This window comes from Calypte anna, chromosome 6, assembly GCF_003957555.1.
Source record: "Calypte anna isolate BGI_N300 chromosome 6, bCalAnn1_v1.p, whole genome shotgun sequence".
NCBI classification, from domain to species: Eukaryota; Metazoa; Chordata; class Aves; order Apodiformes; family Trochilidae; genus Calypte; species Calypte anna.
Genome location: NC_044252.1, coordinates 20,484,220 through 20,504,110, shown reverse-complemented (window position 1 = coordinate 20,504,110; position 19,891 = coordinate 20,484,220). Strand labels below are relative to the sequence as shown.

The 19,891-nt window shown below is 34.6% G+C and overlaps 1 protein-coding gene across 1 annotated transcript in view; it reads left to right on the top strand.

Moving 5' to 3' along the window:
* Positions 1–19,891, top strand: part of LOC103535886 (adhesion G protein-coupled receptor A3) — a 250,606-nt gene that overhangs the window by 118,184 nt on the left and 112,531 nt on the right. Inside the window, exons 7-8 of the mRNA XM_030453634.1 lie at positions 6,175–6,388; positions 17,147–17,311. Of these exons, the coding sequence (XP_030309494.1) occupies positions 6,175–6,388; positions 17,147–17,311 (379 nt within the window). The remainder of the gene's footprint in view (positions 1–6,174; positions 6,389–17,146; positions 17,312–19,891) is intronic.

Sequence of the window (19,891 nt, the reverse complement as noted above, 5' to 3'; positions counted from 1 at the left end):
AGAGGCAGAAGTGTATCCTGGGACCGCACTTACGTGTGGACAACCTGGAGCGACGTGTGGGTTTTCCCAGGTCTGACTGTTTACAAGTTGCCAATAATAAATAAAGCCAATAATAAAGGAAGGCTAGCAAATGCATAGCAAAAAATTGTGTTTATGGTGAAGTGAACAGTAGAATGCACCAGTACAGTAATCAGGAATATACACATAGTAGCTATTTAGCTGTAGAGAGTTGTGCTGCCCAGGTTATAGGTTGTGCAGAAGAAAATGCAACAAACATGGCTGAAGGTAAGACATAGTTTAATTTTTCCCTGACTGTGTCTCCAATGCCTGGTGCTGGTCATGTTGGCCAAATGACTAGCCAACTTTCTGCAGTGTTTAGTCAAATCTATTGCATGGGCCAGCTTTTCTGCTTAGAGATTTGGTTTTGATCATTAGCCCAGAGAACTGTAATGTCCTTTCATTAGAAGTGTATACATTCTAAACACAATCATATTGTATTTAAAATGTAACTAAAATACAGGTTAAAAGTGAATTTTATATTATCTCTTTTACAAGCACTTACATTCCATATATGTCCAGTGATAAGAGTATTTCCGTCACATTCTTTTTCTCTATATCTTTTAAAACAGTAAACAAAAAAAGGTCAAAATTAGATGGAAAAACAAACCATTTTTAAACTCTCAATAACTGACTTGTAAGGAAAAGATAGAAAGTATTTAACTTGCATTTGTGAGATAAACTGCTTTAAAAAGATGCTAAGGGCATGTGTACTGAGATTTCTTTAGAGTTTGCACATCTTGCACATCTTGATTTTCTGTTTTAGCTAATGGTTATTTAAAATGGTTTCTATATTTTCAACTTTATATATATCTTGAGCCACTGTATGCATTAAAATGTGCAAAGATGTACTTTCTGTGAGAAATACTCAAGTGATATTCTAATTCAGTATTATTTGTGTAAGCTGATTCTTCCTCCAATTGTCCTCAGTATTCTAGTCTAGAGCTGATCTGAAATAAAAGACTGGATCACAAAAGAATCTGATCTTCAGTCAACAAAACCCTTTTCTGCTGCAAAGTGAAAGAAAAAGAAAAAAGATGTAATTAATGATGGGTTAGACCTTTAGATTCATGCTGCAATCAGTGAATCCTGGGGTGCTTGGCTGAAATCATGGTTTAGTGCTGACTAGAGAGACAAGACAGGTAAAGACTGTAAAACACTCCATTAGCCCTTGATCTAAAGGCCTATGCAAGAGTCATACCTTTCATTTATAAGTGCTAATGCTGGCTCCAAACTTGAGGGCAGCACCGTGGATTGTCTTGGAAAGAGAATCTTGGAATATTTTTCTCGTGTAAAAATTAAATAAATAAAATCCCCCTAAATTAGTCCTGGAATACAATAGTAAATTGTAAATTATTTTTAATCTCATGAGGTTGTTTTATCTGACACACAAGCACACATAATATGAGCATTTCAGATGATAAATATATATCTGGTCTTTAGTAATCACATAATCAGAGAAGATTTTTCTTGTGTGAGCATGTGCTTGCCAGAGCTGTTCTATTTCAAGTGCTGTCAAATCAATGCCAAAATAATTCCAAATACCTTCATAATTTCTTACTTTTTACTGTATTCTCAAAGTCAAGGTTGAAAACGTGTACAGCATTAGTAAATATTTTCATTTTTATTCTGAATTTGAAGGACTGTTGGATTATGGATTTAAAATAAGTATTTTCAGCTGATGTTGATGGAACTATACAATCATTTTATAACCATTGAGGATAAAGGGTATTGGCCCTAATCCTGAAACTCTTATTGATGCAGTTAATCCTTGTATCTGTGAGCTGTATCACTGAAGTCAGCTGGAACTTTTGCATGAGCAATAGTTGCAGAACCAGCTTCAGTCCTTCAAATCATTATTATCCTTGGGAAACAACTGAAGATTAGCTGTGGTAATAATTCTTTGTAGGCATCAGAGAGATTAAAAGCAGATGTTTTGCAGAAATGCTTAGACGCACCTTCCATGGTCTGCAAATGTCGTAATCCATAGAAATTTTACTAGTTTCACTTAGAAAATTAGTTTGTAGCATTATTTGTCCATTTAAGCAATCAAAATAGATACATTTTCAAAGGACTGAGCTGATCAGAAGGAAATCTTAGCCTAATGGTAAGCCATAGGTACGTTTCATTCACTTTGCATCTTTCTTGGAACTTATAAAGATTTGTAAAGAAAAAGAAAATTAGTACTTTGGCGATATGTGTCAATCAAAGGATCATTTTCTCCTTTTTTTATATGATGCAGTAATTTCTGAGCATTAGTTGACAAAATCTACTCAGAACACTTAATTCCCACTCCATTTCTGGATTTGGTGATTCCTAAGACTGAGCAACGTGACTGATCATGGGAGAATGTTAGAGACCAACTATAAAGGCAGACATAAATTCCTAAGTGATAGTGGTACAGAGCATCCATCTGCCAGCCAAGTTATTTGGCTTGACTTAAGAAATATAATACTGTGGATCACAATCTGATTACTTCCCAGACTCATGAAAGAATGTGTCACTTACTGCATGATGAAAACATCTGACATAATACAATATCCTCAGCTAAAAATTATTGTATTCATGAGAAATATTTTGTTTCTATGGGGAGTGTATATTGCTGTTATACTTGTTTAATTTTTCTTGTCTCTATTTTCAGAATCATTCAATTAATTTATAGCTAAATTTTCACACCATAAGTTTCCTTATATTTCATAATTGATTTCATAATGTAGCACAGCCTTTTGGAGAGAGAGGTTCTCTCCATCTTCTTGTAAAATCCTTTAATCTAAGTGACTGACACCATGCCTGCAGGATGAATGAGGTATTAATCTGGATTACTTATCTTTTTTTAGTTAGCAGCCAAGTATCATATCAAAATAGTAAATATGTTTCAATAGTTGTTGAGTAACACATCAATGTCCACAAATATTAGGCACAATCAGAAGATAAACTACAGGATGTATACAAAAGTAAGAAGGGATTTCTGAAGCCTGGTCTTTATAGTCAAAGCAGACTTAGAACATTTCAGTAGATAGCAGCTCACCCCTTAATCACACAGAGGATTCTCTGTGTGTTTCTACTGGTCAGCAATATCAAATACTCCTGTACAAATCCAGCATGTTATGCTGGCCAGCATTCTTACTCTGTAAAAAAGCAGAAGTGATCCCTCTCACTGTTTATTCAAAGCTGGTGCTGAACATACTATTTAACATTTAAATTCCCCAGTAGTATCAAGGGCTCAAAGCTAAGTTTATAGCTGCAGCTTCTCGCAATTTAAGTGTTCCAAAGACAACATACGAAATAAAGAAGAGTGTTAGGGTAGGATGCTGAGTAAGGAGAAGAACCAGCCCTACTGGTTGTCCACAGATTTTCGCAACTGTAGAATCAGTGGTTATGGCTTGCAATCTGGTTAAGCATGGTGTAGTTCATCTCTATTTATCATGGGCAAAAAAAGATTTTTCAGAGATAGTTTAAGGGAGATTAAGTGGTGAGTAGAGAAATGGAAAAAAATTGTTGAAGTACTTGTCAGAAAAATAGATTTTTGAGATACTTATTGGTGGTGCAAATGTGGAAGGGTGACCTTTCAACTGGCAACCCTGTAGGCTAGAGAGGTATTAATGATGAGAGGTGCTTAAATGAAAACAGAAGAAATATAACAGACAAGAAGATCTAGCCTAAAAATTCTTTTTCCTCATCAAGTTAGAAGGATTGGAGTCTAGTTGGAAGTCTGTTTCTAGTGGAGTCCCTCCAGGGTCAGTCAATACTGGGACCAGTACTATTCAATATATTTATTGATGACCTGGATGAGGGAATAGAGTGTATTATCAGCAAGTTTGCTGATGACACAAAACTGTGTGGAGTGGCTGACACCCCAGAAGGCTGTGCTGCCATTCAGAGGGACCTGGACAGACTGGAGAGTTGGGCAGGGAGAAATTTAACATCTTACAAGGACAAGTATAAAGTCTTACATCTGTGAAAAAACAGCCCCAGGTACCAGTATAGGCTGGGGGCTGAGCTGTTGGAGAGCAGCATGGGGGAAAGGACCTGGGAGTGCTGGTGGATGGAAGCCAACATAAGCCAACAATGCATCCTAGTGGCCAAGAAGGCCAATGGCATCCTGGGGTACACTAGAAGGGGGTGGCTAGTAGGTGGAGAGCGGTTCTCCTCCCCCTCTACTCTGCCCCGGTGAAGCCACATCTGGAATATTGTGTCCAGTTCTGGGCCCCTCAGTTCAAAGACAGGGAACTGCTTGAAAGAGTCCAGCACAGAGCAACAAAGACGATTAAGGGAGTGGAGCATCTCACCTATGAGGAAAGGCTGAGGGAGCTGGGTCTGTTCATCCTGGAGAAGAGACTGAGGGGTGACCTCATCGACATTTATAAGTATGTAAGGGGTGACTGCCAGGAGAATGAGTAAAGCTTTTCTCTGGGGTGACTAATAATAGGACAAGGGACAGTGGTTATAAACTGGAGCACAGGCGGTTCCATATAAACATTAGGAAGAATTTTTTCACTGTGAGGGGGACAGAGCACTGCCACAGGCTGCTCAGGGGGGTTGTGGAGTCTCTTTCCCTGGAGATAATCATAGCCCACCTGGATGTGTTCCTGTGTGACCTCCTGTAGGTGACCCTGCTTTGGGAGGGGAGGTTGGATTAAGTGATCTTTCAACGTCCCTTCCAACCCCTAACTTTCTATGGTTTTGTGATTTCTATGATTTCCAGGATGCAAGAGTGGAAGTATTTTGTCTGAGATTGCAGTAGCGAAGTTATAAAGTGATGGATTGTTTTGGCATTGTAGGCTAAGGTGAAAGCATTGACTTTTAAGAATTATTTAGTGAGATGATCATGGCAGTGTGTTCATGAGTCACGTATGTGATTCCTTAGTATTTTTATTACCTGTAGACTTTTGTGCGATGATAACAGAATATCAGAAATAGAAATTTTTTTCTCTAGCCTGAAGAGATTATATAAGAAAAAAAGAAAATAAGATTCTCCTCTATTCCTTATTATCCCATAGAAGATTATCTTCTTTTTTTTAAAAACAAAGCCTCTGTTTAGCTACTTTTCCTAAAATATTCCATTAAAATGTTATACCACCAGTTTAAAGAAATAGCATTTTAGAAAATGTTTTACAGAAACTGTATTAAGGTAGTTTCAGGATCTAGAAATAAAAATGGAAGAAAACAAATGCTGTCAAAAGATTCAGTTTCTACAGATACTATAGGATTGAAGGGTGTAGCCTTCAATCATTATCAGATCTGTGAAATTAGCAGACATTTATCAGTCAAAAAAATACATATGTCTTCCAAAGTTACAACACTATTTTTTTAAAAACATGTGTTTGGGTATGTGATGATGGCAGCTATTTTTTGTAAGACTTGCTTCTTAGCAAGTCTTTTTGGAAAGACTGGAAATACTAAATTCAGAAAATAAACATGGTGAAATGTTCTCCGCTATTAAAAAGTAGAAAGATCTACTTAGGTAAATATTTAACACTGAGTAAACATCTAGGTAGTAAAGGTGACTTGGAAAGGCAGAAAGAAGTAGATGACAAATCACAGGGACAACTGAACTTCAGGGGAAAAAATAACTCTCGTTATTAGCCTTATTATTATCCAAATCTCAGGCATATAACACACTTTAGTCTTTCAAGAGTGAGAAAAAAATAGTTCTGGAGAAGAGTGGGAATTTCATTCAGTAGCACTGAAGTGGTTTTATAAATGTTAACTGTTCCTCTATAAACGGCTGAATGTTTTCTTTGATTTTTTGTTTGTTTGGTTTTTTTGTTTGTTTTTTTTTTTCTGAATAGAGCATCATGCTTTGAATAGGAGCTGGACTGAAGCATTTTATGAAATCTTTTCCAACTTCACCAACACTGTGAATTATTCTGTGTATCGAATTTCTGGAGTAAATCTAGTAATCCTATAATTATCTGGGCTTACACCAATGAATGAAATGTCATCTCTGTAATTCAAAACATGATAAGACTTCAGTTTGTGGTCATATCTTCTATATTAATACTTTAATATAAGGATCTGGGCGGGTAGAATTGTATAGAATTAGCTCACTTGATAAGAGGAGGAATTAATTGTGAAGTGGGGGTTTCCTGTTCTTTTATTTTGTTTTCCCTGCAGGTGGACCACTGGAACTTCCTCTTTTTGAACTGATCCCATCACAAAGACAAGTGGTTTTCCATGGAGACCGCTTGCCATTTCAGTGTACTGCAACATACGTTGACAATACTACTGAAGTACATTGGTACCATGCTGGTCACTTGATCAAAACAGATGAAGAGAGTGGCATATTTGTGGAGGACAGCATCATTCATGACTGCTGCTTAATTACACGGTAATGTATAATCTTCATAATAGTCAGACTTGTAGGTATGGTGAACAGATGCAACACTTGGAATAAGCGTCATTAAAACACTCATCAAGAGGTGATTTACTTGAAGCAATTCAATTGCAAGCTTGCATCGGAACGCACACAGGTATGAGTTTTTTGTGGCTATGAATGGCTGTGGTTCCAAATCATATTTCTTGTGTAAGTATCCAGATTTGAACAACTATGGATTTGAAATAGAGAAAACAGTTTATTGCACAGTAAACTGTGAAAAGAAACTGAATTTAGAATAGCTTCAGTAGTTTTCTGAGAGTGAATAACAGCTGAACTACCTCTTTGTGACATCATCTAGAAGATTGAACTGTGATCTGCCTGTAAAAAAGTATCAATTTAAAAGGCTTGTATTAATTTTATAGTCTTCAATATACTGTATTCTTTACTAAATAATGTCATACTTGTTTCTTATTAAAACTTTTTCTCAGCTTTCTATGACTTTTACCATCTGTGCACCTCTGTGTGCTTGAGAGATACAGAGATCTCCAGAAAACTTTGCTGATGTGAAAAAAAGCAAGGAATGAAATAGAACAGATTTCTGTAAAAGATATAACAACGATTGGGAATGGCCATATCATTCCAGTTTTGCTTCAGTTTTCCCTTCTAAATCTCGTGTAGTAAATTGTTTTAAATTTCTGTGATTATTTTTGGTTTTCATCGTAGTGTATGAACTTGTCACTAAAAGCTGCTAAGCTACTGCATGTATCCTTTTGTCCTTTGCAAATTTCCATCACTGATCAAATCCAAATTCTGATTCTGTGTCTATGTTCTGCCTTTCTCATTGTAGAAGACGTAGTGAAAATAGCTATGCTAATTAGCTCTGGATCATCATTAACATCTTTTCACTCAACCACTTTCTATTAATATAATTGACCTGAAATGCTTCTTGAACTGTCAGATCAAAGTTATGGAGACAAATTAATTCTTCTCCACTGGGGCTTTTCAGATTTATTGAGTTTAATTTCATCTACTCTGATTATCTGACCCCTCTTGCGGTCCTGTAGATCTAGAGGTGTAGATCTGATCTAGTCTCACATCTACTGGCTTTCTTCTAATGTGTATGGCTGTAGCAGATAATGAAAAAAACCCCCACTATTAGAACAATTAGTATGGTAATTCAAAGTGCATGAGCTGGTATGTAACTGCCAAGTATCTTAAATGAAATCATGTTCTTTCATTTTCCTTGATATCAAAATTAAAAGACAAGGTGTTAATCACCTCATTATATTTTAACTGAATCGTATTTTGCATTACATAAGCATTTCTAGAGCACAGTAATAAATTGAAATAAATTGTAAAAAAGGTTAAGATTTTTAAAATATATACCCTTTTTAAAAAGCTAGTTTAGAAGTAGGTCAACTGAGTTTTACTTTATGAGTTTTACTTTATATTGCTTTAATTTTTTCTTGACTATAAAATAAGAATCATTGTCTACCACAGCAATATTTTAATAAGGATTGTTAATGTGTTACCTGCCTCATTTACAGCCATGAAACAGGTGACCTTGATACTCATGTTGCAGGATGCACTGGGATTGGGTATTTAGAAAGAATGTTCTCTAAATACTTCATAATATCTGCTGTTACAGACAGGAAAAGTACTTTTATTTTTTATTTGTCCAAGTTATGTGATACAGACTGTCAAAATGACACCTTTTTATTTTATATATTAAAGTCACAATCTTTAAAGAGCTATTTAAAAGATTAAAAGAAAATTAATTGCTCATTTATTTGAATTATGTACTTCACAGTATAGTAGGGAATCAACACATTTACTGTACAGCATGGTCCTAGTCCAGTCAAAATTATAATACTTAAGCAGTCGTGCCTCTTCCTTGATCAAGGGACTGATCTGAATTAAATTACTAAAGGCATGAGACCTATGCTTTTGAGACTGGCTTTCAGAATCCATACTTTTTTGAAATATTTTTCTTAAAAAATACAAATGATAGAGATGTATTTTCCCTTAATGTTGAAAATGAGAAAACGTTGGTAAACTTATGATTGTAAAATGACTCTTCAGAATTTCTTAATTTTAATCTCATCATCATGACCATGTATGCTATATTTCAATTATTATTTTACATCTTAAAATAATATTCAATGGCATCCTTATTACAATATTACAGTAGTATGTCTCAATATGGTTGTTACTTTTAACATATTATATACTCATGATATTTCTTAAGGTGAAATCACACTTGTATAAGGCACTGTGAAACATCAGAAATGTTGCAGGAAGAGCCTTTCTTGCTCCTGAGGCTCGACGAGCTGCTGGTCTCTCCATTGCCTCTTGCAAGAGTGAGCTGAGCTGCCTCTGTGGGTGTGTGTCCCACCTTTATTGGCCCCCTGGTAATAGGGGGCCTGCCCTAACCAGGCACAGGTGGACTCACACCCACTCTTTGGCAACTCGAGGCACCTGGTTTATCTTGTTTCTCTACAAGAAATATTATGCCTCCCTGAGGTTATCATATGTTAACTGTAAGATTTTAAATAATAATAAAAAAAAGTAATTTAAATTAATTTCTTAAACTGTCATGTTTTACCCTCCTATACCTACTCTTTATATTCATTATGTTTATTTATATATGTTCATTGTCTGTCATTGCACTAAAGGACAGAGTTGTGCTTGTGCTGCTTAGCTATTTAAAGATTTCTGAGTCTTGTTTTGAACAAAGAGGTTTAGTCCTCTTCCTTCTGCTTATTCAAACATTTTAGATGGTTTGGTTTTTGTTGTTTGTTTTTTGTTTTTTTTTGTTTTATTTTTGTGTTTTGTTTTTTGTTTTTTTTTTTTGATGTGGATTTACAACACAAATGTCATACTAAAACCCTTCTGTTTTATTAACTGGCATACTAGAAGGATAAAATATCCAAATGTGTATTTTCTGTCTCTTATGATAAAGCAGAATAAACTAAAATAAATGTTTTTATTACAATAATTAAACCAAAGTTTGAACTGTATTCCAGCCTGTGACATTTTTCTTGGCAAAGACTATTCCCTTACAGGAGATCTTGACAAGGTGTTTTCAATTCTGCTGCTAGCTCACATTTACCATTTCTTGCCAATGATAATAATATTTGATGTTGCTCGTGTTGAACTTTCTGTCATGTTGCCTGTGTATAAATGTCATAGTCAGACATGAAAATGTAAATGTGATGTGGAACTAATTTCCTATAATCTGTGAATGGATCTGGTTAAAATTGTTACTTGTGTTTCCATTAAGACACCCTGATTTGTTAAGCCTGGAAACATTCTGTGATTCTGTGAAAGTTACGTTATCAGTTTGATCACAATACGTGGCAATGAAACAACCCGTATCTCTGAAGCCACATAGAAGGCAGGTTATGTATATTTTGCTATAACACAGCATCCTGCCCAACCTCCCCACTCTTTTCTTTCAGTGTTTGGAGAGGGTAGCAGGACAGTGATTAGAATATTTAACTAAAAAAGGAAAATGTTTTGGTTTTATGAGCAAATCAACTCCACATTTCTAAAGAAACTGTAAGTTTCAAGAAATTTCTTATTTACTGTAATGACAATTTTAGTCTTTTTAGTTCCATTCTGTAAATACTTGTGTGGAGTGTTTAACAGTGCCTATGCCTGACAGCTGTAATGGCTGCTCTGGGACCATTACAATTCAGAAGCACTCTTTCTGAAAACTTGAAACTGTGAAGAAAGTTAAGAACCCATAAAAGGGAGTGTTGCAACTGGAGAAACTAACATGCTCCTAACTAGATCTAGGATTGTAGTTGCTTCTGTCAGATGTGGTTTTCAGATGTAATTTATTTGTGTTATGTAAAGAGATTTGTACTGGAAATACAGACTATTGGGTCTCAACTGTGATCGCCCACAAATAGCATTTTTCTCTTTAATTCTTCATATAGTCTTTTACATACGGCTGCCGAATGCAGTTTAAAAAAAAATAAATTGTACCTTAAGAGTGAAGAAATTGGGAGAAAAGTAAAAGGGAATACAATGTTGAAAATTAAAAATCAGAAATGTAACTTCTGCTATCTAGAGGGTTTTTTAAAACCGATTAACATTTTTAAGTGTTTGAAATTATCAATGCAAATAAATCAATACTTTGGAACTTAGCTAAGACAGTTTCACTGAAATAATATGAACAATTGAAGGTATTATTAGGGAAAGAAATAAATCCTAATACAAATAGATTCCAGTAGTAGACTGGTGGTATTTTGACAAGTTTGAGATCAAGGCAGGCATACTGTATAAGAAAGTACAAAACACTTCGAGAAATTCTGGGAGAAAGGTAAAAACACTGTGGCTGTTCTTTTGCGGGAATAATCCAAATGACCCCTGAACTCTCTTAAAAATTTGTGGTAAAAATAGATAAGGAAAAGATGTGAGGCAAGCGATAGTGATTGGGGCAGGTTAAGAATGGTCTGAAAATGATCCATCACTGATGAGCATGTTGCTAGGTTGGATATGTAATTAAAACTTTGGCTATGTGCGAAATCTTAGAGTTCCAGTCCACACAAGATTGACAAACATAAATGTTGGAACCAATCCAAAGAGTCTGATCCAGAAATTCATATATTTCACAAGTGCTTTGTGTTCTGCTGTCATGAGCGAGATGAGCAGCTGAGGGTCATACTGAGAAGCCAAGGGAAATCAGCAGAAAATGTTTAGTACTGATATTGTGATGGTCCACCGAATTGACTCTGTTTGACCCTCAGCTGTCAAGCAGTTAGGAAAGAAATGAAGCAAAGTAACCATTTAAATTGTAAATCAATATTTCTGTATTGTTTTGAGATTGCTTTAAACCCAGTCATCAATGAACTACAGCTTACTTCAGTGAAGCACTGTAGACAGCAAAGGATTGGAGACAGATGCACATTTACTATCGAAGTCCTCATGTATCATACAGGAAGATAATAATTAAAATATGCAGAATATGATGTACTGCACAGGATAAGGATTTGATTATCTGAGATAAAGGGAATCTTCATATGAATTAATTTGGATGATTAATTAAACCTAGACCTTTTCTCCAAAAATTGTTCAGTTACCTGAATAAAACCCTGCAATAGTTTTACTACTAATAATTTGGGGCAATAATTTAAAATATAAGACGTGGAAAAGTGTACCAATACTATGAAAACCAAAAGAAGCATCAATACCCTCTACCATTAAAGGAGTAGGATATTATGTAAGAATTGTACTGTGCCGTAAAAACTGTAGGATTAATTTGGATAGCTGCTTCTCAGTCAAAGATGATTGAGTAGATTTTTTTCACAAAAAATATATGTGAGTATTTTTTTGTTCATAGAATAAAAGAACCATAGAAAAATATGTTAACTTTTAAAATGTTAAATTTGGTATTAAGAACAAATATTGTAACTTTCTTTCCCCACAAGAGGGAATCAGTAGTGTTTTGCTTTGACTTTTTAAGGCCAGAATACTTCTGATGTGGCACCTTAAGCAGCTGCAGCTATAGAGCTGAGCAGATACTGCACTGCAGCAGCAGTTTGCAGATCAAATTCCAGGACTGGCATTTAAAAATTACTTTTCCTGTCAACAAAGGTGTAAGGTATAGTTATACATATTCTCTCAGTCTGTGCAGTAGTTTGCAATCTTGTACATCAGCTGTGATTATGTGTGCACTTCTGATGTGTACATACACTGATGCATTCCTTCTACCAGATCACTCATCCTAGCTACTGGTGAAGCAAGGGATTTTTTTGGAAGCAAAACATGTCAGAAACATGTTGAAACAAATAACTTCTTAGTTTTCATGTCATTTTTATCTATTCAGTGTAGATAACATGTTGTAGGACACATTCCTTGTGAACTTTCAGGAAGCTTTTTTACTCCATTACCATGGAACTCAGTGATTACAGGTCCCTGAATCTCCCCTTCTTTCTCCCTAAAGGATAAAAGAACCCCATTTGGTTTTATTTATGATATTTTAATAGGATGATTCCTGGCTATCACAAAATAAATTTTACTGTGCTTTTACTATATACTGGAGAAAGAATAGATATTGTCCCCTAAGCTCTTATTCAGGAATCTGCCCCCTTTTTAGATTTTCCCAAATTTACAGATCAGCAAATAAAAACAGTTGGTATTCTAGCCCTAACATACAATTTCCCTATCCCACAAAGTATTTATTAAATAATTAACTTCTGATGTATAACATCACAAATGAATAGGGACACTGGGAAATCCTGTGAACGTATTGTACATTTGACAAATAATTTGAAATTTTAAAGTTAATGTAGTAGTTCTTTCATTTGTTTTCTTCTGAGTGTTGCCTGGGTTTTTTGTGGAGCTTTGTTTTATTTCATTAACGATTTTTACTTTTTATTTCTTTCTTTATTTTTGGTCCCAGTAGCAAGCATGTACTCAAATAATCAAGAATTGTCATAAGCAGGTTAACACTTCTGAGTCATCTGGGAAATATTTTACTTTAAAAGCTTTTTATGCAATTTTGACTATTGGAGTGATTGCCATAGTATTATTTTTGTCTAAGAACCTCTGAAAGTGCAGATTGTAAGAGTTCTGCTAATGAAATAAAGCTTCCACTGCATATAACATTGCAGCATACAGACTACTTAAGGGCAGATGAAAGACATAGAGCAGGTGTAGCTCCATTTTCCCAGGAGACTGCATTTGTACACATCACACAGTCAAGCAGTTTGCTGGTAGAACAAAGTTAATAACAATAAACACATTTGAGCATCCTGAAACCTTCCATCAATGCAAAAACCAGCTTGATAATAGACAATTGATTCATGAAATACTTCAAATAAGCCCTGTCCCAGGTGATATCTTTATAATATTGTGCCATTACAGATCTGGCAGGTATCCGGAGGTTTTTCCAGAAAAAAAAAGCTTTGAGCACTCCAGAAGTGTCACTTTATGTTCTCAGCTAGCTACAGTGGCAAGTATTGACTCTAGGACTGTGAGAGTATGAAGATAAATGCAGACATCTTTCTGCACATGCTTTGTTGCAGCATGGTAGATATTTGTGCCTACCTGAGAAGCCAAATGCGAGAGAAAAGGATCATACAACAAATAATTATTGTGGCATGTTGTACAACTATTAAGATTTCTGTTTCCATTTCTGAAGATGATTTGTTTAGTCACCCTTGGTATTGGTTTTCTCAGTTTTAAGAAGAAATTGATGACATGTAAATGTAGATCACAGATTCCCTGATATCCACGTGTCAGTCAAATCTGAGCAATATACAGGAAACTAAAGTGGGATGGTTTACTAACTGACATATGGGTCTTTTCTCCTGTTCTGGTAGTAGATATTTTTCTTATTATTTTTCTGTGTATATATTTCGTTAAAATCAGGCCCTTTTCACTGACATCTCTGAAGTCAGAAACAAGTGTTGCTATGGTCCTACCATACTAATGTGAACAAATTAGCTGATATATAACTTATTGTAACAGTATGTTATTGTACATCAGATTTCTTGAGTAGCTACAGATGACATTAAGTGGTAATGTGTATTGAATTTCCTAGATGTACGACAGAATCGATTACACTTGAAAATATTTACTAGACATCTAGCCTAAAACAAGTACCAACTTTATTCTTCCTTTTCTCTTGATGTTGCCTGAACACAAGGTTTCTTTAAAGGCCACCAGTATTCTAAAGCCTTTTCTTTATTACTTATTTCTCAGTAAATAAGTAATTTTGTCACAGAGATAAGATTAGTAATTTAAGTTCTGCTAAAGTGCCTAGATTTACACATTCTCTCTTCATTTCCTGTGTGTTAGCCTCTTGTCCCCTGTGAAAGGCTGCATTTGAAGCAGCAGTGTACTCTGGAGTCCAACAGTCATTTTTAAAATTCTGTATTGTTAATAATTTAAGATGGTATAGGTTGGAGGCAGGTTATGCAGCCTTCTGCCTAAACTGTAAAAAAGCATTCACTATTTAACCGATTTGTTATCTCTGTGTGTCAGTAGCTGATTTTTATTTTTTTTCCAGGAAGAACATTTGGCATTTCCCAAGTCATACAGGAACTCAAGTCAGACTTTAAAGCATTCTTATGGAAAGCCAATCAAAATATGGTGTTAAAGTCTCCTCTTTATTTGTTACTCTTTTTTCAAGCATGCAAATGAGTGCTGGGGCACACAGTAAATGTCACTAAGGTATTGCTTCAGGACATGGTTTAGAAACTTTGCATAATGAGACCTACTTCTCATTGTGTAATTAGCTATGCATAGCTGTAGCAATGTAAATCTATGCTTCAACTAGAAATTTATTGTCATAGGTTTCTTGATTACATGAGTATGGCTTCTGTCTGTATTATGGTTCCTATCTCTCTAATGACCAATACTATGGGCTTCTATTAAATATTATAATAACCGTTTCATGAAATTGCATCAGCTGTACATTTTAATTAATTTTTTCAAGTGCCATTAATCACATTTGAAAAAGGAATCACACCATGCATGAAACTTCCCAGTAAAAACATGTACTTTCTCTTTCTTCCTTTCAATGGCTTTACTGAGAAGACCACTAGAATTTCAAAAGAAAACTTGGGAAAAGCTTATTAGTCATTCTTTTCTTCTAATCAGGCAGCGATCTTCATATTCATTGTGACTTTATGTCATTTCATGAGTGTCTTGTGTCTAGGTGGGTCAGAAATATCCACAAGACTAGCAATTAGCACACCTCTGAGGAGTGGGATATGATTGATCGTGAAGAGGGAATAAGAACTCCTTCTGACTTGTACTTTCCTTAAGCAAGCTGCATAGTAGAGGCAAGACTGATTTCTGGCCTGACATTTATTAACTTCTGTGAGATAGGATAACCAAGAAAAATATACATCCAAAGGTAATATCCTCTTGTAATTCTGTTGTGCTCTTCTCCAGTTCCAAAACCAAAGTCCTGCCATATTCTTAGATCACAGGAAAGTTCTTGCCTTTTATAAAGACCTGTTGCCTTGGCCAAGAGAGACTAAGAATGCCTTTCTGTTAAGAGCAAGAAAAACAATGGAACTTTTGGGTGTGCTACTGTAATGATGCCAAGACTTAAAATATAAAACTGACATGACAGTAAATTTTATTAATAGGTTTAAAATTCTGTACAGGCCCAGTCTTTTCTTTTGGCCTGCTGGGACTGTGAAGTCACCAAGGACTGTAAGTGGAGAATATGTTAAAGGGTGAAGTTCACTGCTCTTTCTGAAAATCAAAAAAAATATTTTTTCAATCCAGTCCCCCATATTCTCATAGGGTATAAGATCAATTTATCATTTGTCATATCCAGATGGTAAGTAAATGAACAGTTTCACCACTGGGCTTGCTATCCAAAATATTCCTAGAGGAATAGAAATGAAGGCATCATTTACAGCAGCCAGATGGCAATTCAGAAGAAATTCCATGTTCTAGTCATTATTCAGCTTCTTCTATATTGCATAAAGCTATTCTGGCTTATTTTGATAAGGGCTGAAGTAAGGGCTACAGAATATTCAAAGTGTGAATGTGAGGAATTATTCAGCATTTTAGAGAACTTGAACTATTGTTAAAGTTTTGTTTTTCTAGTGGTAGCAATAACAATGTATCTCTAAATAGTTGTCTGTGAAACTGAGAAACTTCATCTAATGACAGGAGATCTGTTTAGTGGCAGATGAATTTGCATTGGAACACTTTTACAGCAATTTAAATATCTATATTTATATTACTCATATGTACTTGTCTTTATATTGATAAGTTCAAATATTTCATTTACTGAAACATTCAATTTATCATGGTTACCAGTTTTATCAAATCTGTATGGTTAACAATTATTTATAGATTTTTTATGGGAAAAATATCAAACTATCAGCACATCTGTAACACATTTTATTCACTTGTCGACTATCTGGGGCTTGCTGCCACAGGTGAACATAATGCTGCCTATTGTTTTAGTGAAAAAGAATTTTTATGCATAATTGTTTTTATAAGCTTGAGAAGTACATTATTTCTCATCTGTCTGTAAAGGTTATTGGAGGTTATCATGACATATGAAATAGAAGACTTAATTAAAAAATGATTATCAACTGGCTAATTTCACTTAAGTATTTCATCTTGAATGTTAAAAAATGTATTAAGAGTTAGCTAGCAGGCTGCTGTTATTGGGCTTTCTCATCTGAGCCATAACAGAACAATTGCTTCTTTGACATGAAGATATTCAGCTACTCTGAGAATGGCTAGTTATTCCTTTTCTACATTTTCTGCAATAAAAACATGTTAGAATTAATTGTCATCTCATTTTGTATTCATTAGGAAGATTATGTATAGCTTCCAAAGTCAGTAGCTATTCTAGAAAATGTTTTCCATGCCACCACAGCATCAGCAGATTCTGCTGTTGAAATGCAATAGGAGCTTCGTTCATAGCTGAAGGAAAGCATTCCCTGTTAATTGCTTGCTTTGTCAACTTGAAATTAATTTCCAACTTTCAAATGCTTGCTTATGCAACAGAAAAAAAAATGCCACTTTATAATACTTGGGAAAAGGAGAACTGACACAGATACATAAACTGATACACTTTTGTGATGACTGCTACTCTGTTTTATAGCCTGTCTTGATCTGAGTGGTCAATGCAGATTGTTGCTGATAAAATCGCAATAACAATCACTCCCATATTGTCTGTTCCTGTAAAAATATATATAGCAAAACCTATTTTTTTATTTTCATAGAACATTTCTATATAAGTAAGTATATCAAATTATTATTATTTTATTTTCATAGTGAACTTATTCTATCCAGCATTGATATTGATGCAACTGGAGAGTGGGAGTGTCTAGTCAACAATTCCTATGGAAACAGCACTAAACAAGTAGAAATTGTGGTACTTGAAACAGCTGCACCCTACTGCCCTGCAGAAAGAGTTATTAACAACAAGGGAGATTTCAGGTATGATTTCCTGGTTTTGCAGTGTGTTTCATATATTAATTTAGATTCAGACCACATTCATGCTTATATGAAATTTCAGGGTCAGTTGCAAAGATGTCAGTTATTTTACTTGTCATTTTAATGTAATGTAGCAGGAAGGAGGAGCACTGTGTGATTTTTATGGGAAATGGCAGCTTGTGCTACAAGAGCTGCAGTGGTTTGTGAAAGTCAGAGAATCTTTCTTCTAATTCCTCAGTGTGAGATTATGGACAATTTCAAAAGAAGTAGACTCTTTACAGGAAATTAATAGGGAGGTTTTAAAATTGTTCCTGGTTATTTCTAAATTATAAAATATGATAACACTGCATTAAAGCATGAGAAGATTAAATCTTCAGTAGTTTTCTAATCTGTTCCAATTCTGATGTTTTTGTGCAGCTGAGATAAAGGAGGTAATAAATAACATAAACTGTTAATAAAATATTTCAGTGAAGAGAATCAAAATAGCAAGTAAAACTACTTAGTAAAAAAAATACATAGTTTGAGGTGACCTCAAGGACAGAGTTCTATCAACATATCACATGATTAGAAAATACATCAATCCTGCTGTCTGAATCTTAGACTCTGCAGAATTTTGTTATCTAGATGTAATCTTTGTTTCATCTTTACTGTTACCTACATATGTTGGTGGGTTTTTAAAAATTTTAATACCCATATACTAAAAAAAGTTAGGGATTCTTTAGATCTCGGTATTGTTTTTAGCTCTAAAATACTTCAATGATGTGCATAAAGCTCTTAAACAAAATATAATTACCTGCTTGACAATAACATTGATGTATGATGGCATTCCCATTGAGAAATCAAGAAGGTAATTTGTCACCAAGTGGATTATAATAAGAATTCATCTTGAATAGTTAATGAAAGGAAAAGTAGATGAGAAAGGAAGCTTCTCTTAAATGCCAGAACTTTCTACATATTCTTCTGACCTGAAAGTCTCTCTTAATTTTTAAGTTAATTTTAAATCTTTTTCAAAAGCCTTTTGCTATTATTTCTTCCGTTTGAGTAAAAATAAAGGAATTAATTAGAAAGAAGCTGGGAAACAAAATCATATAATCTTTTTTCTCTTTCTTTACTCTTAAGCTATTTTATTCTGGTTTTATTTCAGTTTCAGCGAATATATCACATTTGCTGAAGTATTTATATACATATTTAATCCACATATATGGATTATTAAAATCCATTAGAGATTTTTTTACAATATCAGCTATAGATTTCTTTTGTCATCATGAAAACTGACATTGTGTTTTCTCATAGTGATTGAGCTAAACCATGTTTTAATTAGATCTTTTAAAATATAGGTTCCTCTTGTCAGATAACATATTCAGTCTTTTAGATGACAACTTTATGAAGTTCAGGTTTGTTACCACAAAATGGCATAGTTTTCCTCATAAATAAATATATAGAGATTCTACAGAGTGCAGAAACCAACACCAGGGGCATTTTTGTCATTTTATATAAATCAAAAGAACAGGAGTGCCTCTTTTTCACTCCCTGTTGATCTTATAGAAATCCGTATAAATATCTGTTTTAAATGTATATCAAAAGGATGCTGAGTCCATAGGTTCTTTTGGCATTTGAGGAAATAAATTATAGGGAATTTATGAAGGTTCAAACTCAGCTTTAGCGCTTGAAATCTTTCCAAAGATTTATCCTCAGAGATGCAGTTACCACACCAGTAACTTTTTCTCGTGAAGGTTTTTGAAGTTTTTATAGCATATAGCAAGTATTTAAGTAGAAAGAGCTGAACCACAAAAGCAAAGCTAGAAAGAACAGTTCTTTTATTGGGCAAACAGAGAGAAAAGCATCAACTGTAGGGAAGTGTGGTTCTTTCAGTTGACCAGCCTAGGTGGTATTATAATTGCACATTGCAGTAAAAATTACACACTGTTAGTCAGAATGAACTGCCCTCAATGCACTAAGAATTTTTCTCTGTGATGGCAGTATTTTGTTTTTGAGCACTCTGTAGGATCATTCTGAAATACAAAAGCTAATATCATTATGTCCTATCATTCCTGTTCATAAAAGTCAGGTTCTGCAATGTCGCTCATACTAGTTCCAGACTTGTCTCTTTAGTTTTCCTTTTGAGGTGTGGCCCAATTGCACTAATGTAAATGTTTTACTGAAAATAATATTTCAGCCCAGAGGCAAAGGGAGAATGCAGTATTGTACATACTTCAGATTTTGTGAACCTCCTTTCATGTTTCATTTTGCATCCTTTTATATCACAAAATTAGTTATTCCAGTAACAGTTAGCTACGACATATAAAATTAATTTTCTTCTTACCTTCTCTTTGCTTGAACTGAGAAAAATTTATATAGCCCAAACCTGTCAGTATATTGTGTGACAGTGTCCAAATTGATCTGCATTGTTTAACCAAGAAGGACAAATACATATGTTGGAACAAAGGTGCATTGTCAAGGTGGCTTCACTGGCAGGCAGAATATTTTTATGATTGGCTGGGTTCAGACATAGTATCAGTTCAATTAAAGTAAGAACCACGTAATTTTCTGACATGCTGACTTTTTCATGATACACTTCTGGTT